The following is an 8,883-nucleotide window of genomic DNA, read 5'->3' on the forward strand; positions in this document are numbered from 1 at the left end:
CTATGATGTTCGTTTATTGATTTTTATTTTTGATGTGTAATCTTTAATTGGTTTGTATACCACATCACAATAGTTTTTTGGGAGACTTATATTGTTGATAAATTGTTATAATTTGCACAATGCAGCGGGTGGGGACAATGAATAGTTTTTTCGGCAATTTTTTTTCCGTGAGTAGTTACTTTTAGAGTTTAGGTTTACGATTTAGTGATTGGAGTTTTTAAGGTTTATAGTTTCTAACAGGAAAGTTCTATTAATATTATAACTACAAATTCTAATCGAAGTCTATAAGTGTTTTACTAATATTTTGTCATGAAAAATGTCATTTTGGTTGTAATGTCATCTTTCTTTATTCGGATAAAACTTTAAGTACCAACGACAAATAGTTTTGTTTTGACGAATACGTTGTCATACTGTTTTTTTAAGTATTTTTTAACCAAATATGTAAAATCTTCGATTTTTCGGTTCTATCTTGATCGATGTTTTTTCGTCAAACACGACAACTGGAAACTTCTAATTATTATTCTTTTTGGAAGTTAGCAAATCAATATTAGTAAAACAAATATTGTTATTTATGTCATTGTTTAATGTGGCTGATAGTGATTTGTCTCTTGTTCACAAATAATTCACTTTTAAAAGGTGATGAATAAATTTGTTTTATAGGACATTGGGTTTTTTGAAGTCTTAGGGTTTATAGCATGTTACTTATTTTGAACATTTTAATGTACTACAAAGCCAACCATTTGTAGTATACAACTTTATCTCTAATTATTTTTTTCTAAAAAATAATTTGCTTTTACAAAAAAAAAAAATTTAAACATCTTTATTATCCACTAAAAATAAAGTTCCAGTTTTTTGTCTAAAAAACTCAATAAAATAAAAAATCAAATAATAATACTTTTTTAAACATTCCAATTTCTTGTCTAGAAAAACTCACTAAAAATAAAAATGAAACAACAATAATATTTTTGTAAATATTAGAAGTTCAACATGTCTTTTTTCGCATCTCGGTTTTAAATATATATAAATTTTGTTTTCATATCTTGATTTGGTTACCTACATGAAGATTGGATGGTTGATTTTAGCTCATACTTTGACTGATTTACCATACACTCGTATATGTTCTTGACATATATACACGGCATGTCTATTTTTTTAACAAAGAAAAGACACAGTCTGCAACTTTTTGGATTTTGTATCCACTATGCTTAGATTTTCTTATTTTGCATTGTATATCTGATGGACAGAGGGGTTGTTCAACACAACTCTAACTATTGGTTTATCAAAAACAAATATTTTCTGTGAATCCAAATTTGTTAGTGGCTTGGATAAACTCACCCATTTATGTATGGTGGTGGCTTACTTATCAAATCCAAAAGAGCTGAATTGTATGTCAATAAACTATCGTTATTTTGATGTTGAAAGATTATCTTCAATAGTTCCAGCTTTTATATATATACCACTAGAAAACCTTTTTGTACCTAAAAGTTTTGAATTTGTCTTTGAGGATATTAGCTACAGAGAGGGTGTCATTGTGAATTGTGAATTGTGATAAATTATATAAACGAACGGAAAATTAATAGAACTAAACAAAAACTAAATGTCTCTTACGAATAAGAAACTTAGCTAACAGAACACCTACAAAACTACATAAGAAAAAAAGAATAACGCCATGTTAAGAGGAGGATTTCAACAAATCAGAAGAAGAAAACTATGTCTTCAAACAGTTGAACTTGCACATTTTTTACTCATAGTTTGAAAACAAAATAAATTTGGATACCTATTCATTTTGTTCTTAATTACCACCTGCCAAATTTACCACTCATAAAACTCAATGTTTGAGGGTTCCTTTCATGTTACAGACCTCTAGCTGCCAACAAATTTTTTGCTTTAGATGGATGATCTAAGAAATGTAAATCCCATGTGCAGCAACATATGTTCCTGCAACCGTCCAAGATCTATTAGTGCCTATAATTTAGCTTGGAAATAACATAATATGTGAGAAAAAATATATATGTTTCAAATACAAAGATTACATCAATGACATCCCTAAGAAGCTAGAAAATTCAATATCTACTTCACATTCGAAATAAATAACATGTCATTGTATTTAAAGATTTGAGATCTACTTCACAGTCAGAAGTTGAAAACTAAGAAGCCAGAAAGTAGATGAAAGGGTATTTTTGTAAATACTTGTACAACATTAATAAAGTTGGATTCATAACACCTAACCTTGAGTTGGTGGACCGGGTACTGATGATGTACAAACAATAGTTGCATGGACTGAAGAAGAGGCAGCAGCATTGACATTGGCCTTTGCAGGCTGAAAGTTATGCAAATAGAATCACACGTAAACAATTCGTCATAAGATTAAACACTTAACCAAGGATAATCATAGAAGTTGGGTTACGATACAAAAATATGATTATTAATCAAGAAGGTATCATACACCATGTGCTCCAAACGATGAAGGTGGAAGATCGCATGTATACCAAACTCTCAAGTTACACCAAGCCTGAAAAAATGACTGATCAAAGCAACTAATAGCTAAAGAATAAAAGCAAAAAGCAATAACCTAACAACACTTAAAATGTTTCTTTTAGTACTTCCTGTGAGACAAAATACATATAGTGTTTTACTAATGCCATCGATTTTGGCTAAATTTTGCACATTTCTTCTAGATTCATCATAACGCGAGCAATGATTATTGTTATCTTTTGTCATATAAACGATTTAACAAAATAACAAGAAAGACACACACACACACACAAAAATCGAGAATACATGAAACATAAAAAAAATTTCTTTGAATTACCATCTTCATATGAATTGCTTCTTTTTTGCAATTGCTCCTCTTTCAATGGTGTTTTCAAATAATAATAACCCAATATTTTGCATCTGATTCTTCTTTCTCTTGTCAGTAACTTTATCCAATCCAAGATCGTCTCTATCTAGAAACCCCTTTTTTGTCTAAAACCATTTGATGATTGTCTTCTCCATATGCTTTCACCACTGTTATCATTGTAAGTATCCACATATGAACATATGAGCGTGAATCACTATATAGTACATATTGTTATACAATCAAAGGCTCCTCTTTTAAAGTACATCAAAAGTTCCAAATCCTAAATAACAAATCGGATTTTAATCGGGTTCTGGTTCATTTTCATCTAGAAAGCCTCTTTCAAACCTAAAGAAAAAATACCAATGAGATTGTGAAATCGAATCTATTAAACCAAAACTACCACATTCAGAGAAGGAAATGAAGAAATTGAACCTATGAAACCCTCTTTTCCTGATTCATGTCGCTTTCTTACTCCAGATTCCACTTCCTGCAAAATTTTTACAAATATTCTGAAACCAAATAAAATATGAGTCTTTGCAAACAACTCCAAGAAACACATATACACATTAAGTCATATCAGATTTGCATCATAATCAAATATTTATGCAATTAAACAAAAAAGGGAGCCTTTAAATGGGGAAAGAGGAAATAATTACCTCCTCTATGGAAATATTCTCTATAAATTGCATACCCTGCGATTAAAAGACAAAAATTACAACATAAAGATAAACAGTAAGAAGGTCAGTGAAGGGGTAAATCATTTGATAGAATTTCTTACCTGTAAGGTGGTAAATATGAATATGAGATGTGAAGGCCATGGATCTAGAATTTGGTTTAGAGAGAAAATGAAGATGAAGGATAAGATTCAGATGATCAGTAATGGTGGTGAATGTCATGATGACCGCTGCCCATTGTGGTGGCATGCAGTGACATGGGTGGAGATGTGAGCATCGTTATATCTGTACAACCCATGTACATGGAACCCCGACTTTCATTTATACACAACAAAATCCCATTATTCCATAAAATAAAAGGAAAACTTGAATAAAAAGGAAGCACACGAACCTGGAAATTAAACAAACAACCGGTAATGGAGTGTGAGCCGAGTGGCGGTGGTTGTGAACGTTGGTTAGGGTTAGGGTTCTCAGAGGCGACGACTTTGACGCGATGGTGGTGAAAGTTTATCATTTCTTGATTATCGAAGTTGCCGGTGAAGCTTCCCATTTGTAGTGATGTACTCGACGGTTGATATCATGGAACATAGAGAAAAGAGTAATAAAAGGAAATGAATTAGAAGATAGCGAAAACGTATACCTTGAATTTATCATAGAGGAAGACAGAAGGGGTGGGGAGAATTAGAGTTTTCGAATTTGGGATTTATTTACTGAGATATAGGCTAAAGACCAGGTCAAAATAAACAGAGATAACAGAGAAGGATAAGAAGCCAGGTATGTATTGCATTCGGTATTTATACATAGTGCATTACGTTTTGTACCATTTATTTTAAATTGGATACGTCAACATTTTAAGGAGCTGGGTCAAAAATTAGAAATTATTTAAAATACTAATTCAATCCCTCTTTAATCCTGAAAGTAAGGAAATACTGATTTAAAGGTGTTGTTAATACTTGTATCTGAAGCATTATAATTTGTAAGATAGATATTATAATATTATTATATTAATGATTGGTTGTACTTTAAGTTAAAAGACTTGAACATCTTAAAAAAATATTATTATTATAATGAATCTATTTATGGAAATAGTGAGATTTCTATTATAAGGTAGTATATATATATATATATATATATATATATATATATAAAAGCGGTTTAATAGAAATTTATGAATCTTAAATGGTTGTTGTAATGTTCTAAAACACTAAGTTATACTATGAATAAAAGAATAAAAACTTATTTAAATCACAAAAATTCATTTTCCAGCGAGCTTTACTCCAAAAAACCACTAAAGATATAGGATATGAACGAATGGAAAAATGATGTTTCCACTAAAGGATCGTACATCTACCCATATATATACATGCGTATGAATAATTATGGTTTGTAGGTTCTTGTTATGCAACCACAAAATAGAGTGAAGGCGAGGGAAGAGGGAACCATCGGCATGTTGCCTTGCCGACAAGGATTCATGGCGACTTGGCCTCATGTGGTTTCACGCTAGCAACAGGGAGAGGGGAATAGGGATGAATGGGCGACATGACTGAGAGATTAGAGTGAGGACATAGAAAGAGAAATGAGATCGTCGAGGGTGAGAGATGGAAAATATCTGATGACCTCTTGAGAGAGAAGCTATTTCCCACTACTAGAAAAAATACTTTCCTTGACAGACGAATTACGACGTACAACAGTTTTATGACAAACATAAAAATGTCTGTCATTAAAGTCTGTTATATTTCATGAAATATAAATGATCTATGACGGACAAAACTGTTTGTCATACATTTATGTCGTATGTTAATTTGTTAAATTTTAAATAAAAAAGAAACAAGGAGCATTTTAATGTATGAATTGATTTATTTTTTATGAGTTATAGGATATGGAAAAAACATTATATATATATATATATATATATATATATATATATATATATATATATATATATATATATAGGTAAGTTCAATTGAGAAAATAAAAAAGATTGACAATTGGGGAATCATTCTCAGCCACTTATTTATTTTTGCCGCAAAAACCTTCGTTGTACCAGCGGAAATGGATAAGGAATACAAATGTGTTTCCAACAAAACATGTTTTCTTAAACCATGCTAATCATTACTTTAATATATACAAAAACATAGTTTTTTTCGTTTTTTTAATTTTTAAGAAGCTATTTTTATCGAAAAATGATTTAAATATACCAAAATTCATGATTTTTATTCTCTACAAATAGACATCCATATTGATATACTTTTAAGATAAAATAAAAAATTTATTTTTTTATATTTTCAGCTATCGTTATTCATAAGTGAATAAAAATGTATCAGATTTTTGCTACAGTACATTCGTTATTTACTTATGAATAAAAATATATAGTTAATTTTTTTACAGTTTAAGTATCATTTATACTACTTATTCATATATGAATAACAAATTAACTGTAACAAAAATCCGATAAACGTTTTATTCATATATGAATATAAAATATGACGACAACAAATACACGTTTATTCATATATAAATATAGTATATGACGAAATACACCCTTGACTTCAACGATCGGGAAAGAAAAGGGGCATACAAACGAACGAGCTTATGAACGATCATAGTGAGGGGGAAAACACGAAGGAAACACGAAAAATGGGAGGGGTTCGATGGTTCTTCAATAATCGGTAGGTTGGGCGTCGTCAGAGGCCGTCGTAGGTGTATGGCTCGACCGGGGAAGGGAGGAGAGCGAAGGATCGCAGCCGCTAATCCGGAAGCCCTAACCGATCGCGAAGAGGGAGAAGGGACGAAGGCAGCGAGGCCTTCTCTTTCTCGTCTGGCGATTTCAGACCCATCGCACTCGAGTGGCGAGCTCCGGTGATCGACTAGCGCGAAGAAGGACGTGGGCAGAAGCAGTGACGCTGCTTTGGGGTTGGCGAACGGGAGTGAGAAGCGAGGGCAAAGGAGGTCTCGGTCCTTGGGCCGGTCATGAAGATGAAGAGGCGTTTGGTCGACGGGAAGGAGGACATTTGGCCCGATGGAGCAAGGCAAGTGGAAACAGAAGCTCCGATGGGGGTTTTGGCAGTGGTGCTCGATAGAAGAAGAAGAACGAAGCTGCGGTGGTTCACGAAGAGACAGGTAATTGTATGGGGCTGCTTCTACAGCTCCTTCGTTCTTTCTTTTCTCTTTTTTTTTTGTTAATTTTGATGGAAATCGATGGGGTTTTTGGATTGACTTTATTGTTTAACAGTAGTGGATATAACCTAAGTGGGTGTTTGGGTTCCTTGAAATCGACAGTAATAAGATGAAGAATACATGTGTATGCGTTTGATGTTTGGTTTTAGTTTGACAGGGAAGGAAACAAAAACATGATGTTGTTATTTCTGTTTGCAGGTATACCCTAGAACAAGAACAAAGTGTTCTTGTGTTCTTGGCTGAAATCGGTGAGAAAGAAAGAATTTTGGATGTTTAGGTTTATTGTTTGGGTTTTGGTATTTGACAGGGAAGATGAAGAACGAAATGATGGATGCAAGCTGTTTTGTTCGATTCTTACAGTTTTAGTATTTCTTTTTTGTGTGGGTTAGTATAAACTGAAATTAGAAGCAAAATGTGGGTAAAGTGATTTATTACACTTCAAATAAACTAAAGTGATTTTTTTTCTTATAGTTTTAGTATTTCTTGCTTATGTACTTTCTCTCCACTTTCTTTTTATCTTCTTCAGGGACTGATTATTCTGCTTAATCTTTCAGTTGATCTGGCTTAATGTTCATCTTACAAAGATTTGGCCCTCTATGTTGATGAGGTCAGTTTTAAATTTTAAACCACTCTATTCACCATCATTATGGTAATATGCTTATCATGTGTTTTTGGATTGTCTCGTAGGCAGCATCTGAGCTTATAAAGGCTAATTTGGAGCCAACTCTTGAACAATACAGACCAATGGTGTTGTCCTCTTTGTCATTTTCCAAGTTTACCCTCGGCACGGTGGCCCCTCAGTTTACAGGTTAGGCTAATTGATAGTACTACCATTTGCATTTATCTTTTCATAGTAAGAAGATTCCACATAACTTGAATCTTAATTATCAATTGTTTATATTGTTTAGGAGTTTCTACTGTTGAAGATGGAGGTGAAGGAATAACTATGGAGTTGGAAATGAATTGGGATGGAAACCCTAGTATAATACTTGATAGCAAGACTAGACTAGGAGTTGGATTGCCTGTGCAGGTAATTCAATTTGCTTAGCTATCAAGGGTTATTATTGGAATTTGGAAAATAATTGGCTTCAACTTTGTTTACTATTAACAAACCGTATTCTTTAATCTTAATCTCTTTTGTTGTTCAGGTGAAGAATATTGCATTCATTAGGGTTTCTAGGCTGATTTTTAAGCAAATAATAAGATGATCATGATCATAAATGTTCTGATTATTGATGGTTAAAATAACCAAATTTGGAACAACATGCGAAATGAACTCTGAAACTGGTGAACTGTTAAAAGAAATGAAAATCTCAAAGAAACTTATCTCTTCATCTGTATATTTTTCTGGTGAGTCTTCCCAACACATGGTCCTTAAATTGTCTTGACCTTTTTCTTCTAACGTTTGTTTTCTTGTAATGATAGATGATAAAATATTAGCTGCATCAAATACCAAGATCAGAGTTCGCACCTTAGATGATGGAGAAGAACTACTTAAGTTTTTCACAGATGTTGTATGTTCCTACCTTTTGTATGTACATTTTTAAAGTGATTATTGCAGTTCTGATGATTTTTTTTTTTGACTTTTATCAAGGTCTTGTGAAGCATATGCATATGTTGGATGATACAAACACCATAATTACATATGTATTTGGTGACAAGAATCTGCACATGTGGAAAAATGGATCAAGTCAACAACCATTAGCTGCAAGAAGTTATGATTGATATATCAAATGCTGCAAAAGATTTGATTGATCAAGAAGTTTCGGCTTTTTATCGAAATCCCGATAATACCCTTTACAAATAAAATGTGTGTGTGTGTGTGTGTTTGTGTGTTTTAGATGATATGAAATTACTAAAATACCCTTGATTAATTTTAGGGTTGGAAGGTTTGGATGCCGGCTTAGCATCGGTGTTGGAATCGATGGAATTTTGTTTGAAGTTGCGTGGTTCGGAAGCTTGTGTTTTGGAGGACTTAGAAAAAGCTATCAATCTGGTGCATATTAGGAAGGATCTTGTGGAAAGTGGTCACACGTTGCTAAACCATGCTTATCACAATCAACAAGAATACGAAACGTATGAAGGTGGAACTGGAATCCGTGATTCCGACGGAATTGGAATATGTGATTCCATTCCAATGCCAAATAAATGGAGTTTAATTCTATCCGAAGGTGGAACCAGACTCAGTGA

The 8,883-nt window shown here is 32.8% G+C and overlaps 1 protein-coding gene across 1 annotated transcript; it reads left to right on the forward strand.

The window, feature by feature from the left end:
- Positions 1 to 6,110: 6,110 nt before the first annotated feature.
- On the forward strand, positions 6,111 to 8,112 carry LOC145120942 (synaptotagmin-4-like). The gene is made up of 4 exons (XM_079056727.1): positions 6,111 to 6,636; positions 7,381 to 7,501; positions 7,602 to 7,723; positions 7,842 to 8,112. The coding sequence occupies exons 1-4, from the start codon at positions 6,487 to 6,489 to the stop codon at positions 7,899 to 7,901; spliced, it is 453 nt and encodes a 150-aa protein (XP_078912853.1). The 5' UTR covers positions 6,111 to 6,486; the 3' UTR covers positions 7,902 to 8,112.
- Positions 8,113 to 8,883: the final 771 nt, after the last annotated feature.

Source organism: Lactuca virosa, chromosome 6, assembly GCF_052849685.1.
Source record: "Lactuca virosa cultivar CGN04683 chromosome 6, Lactuca_virosa_CGN04683_v6, whole genome shotgun sequence".
NCBI lineage: Eukaryota > Viridiplantae > Streptophyta > Magnoliopsida > Asterales > Asteraceae > Lactuca > Lactuca virosa.

Bases quoted from the DNA above. Each gene is read 5' to 3' on its own strand.
- LOC145120942 (XM_079056727.1), top strand. From the start codon at position 6,487: ATGAAGATGAAGAGGCGTTTGGTCGACGGGAAGGAGGACATTTGGCCC. The intron at 6,637-7,380 runs GTAATTGTATGG...ATTGTCTCGTAG, and splicing joins GGTGGTTCACGAAGAGACAG to GCAGCATCTGAGCTTATAAA. The intron at 7,502-7,601 runs GTTAGGCTAATT...TATATTGTTTAG, and splicing joins GGTGGCCCCTCAGTTTACAG to GAGTTTCTACTGTTGAAGAT.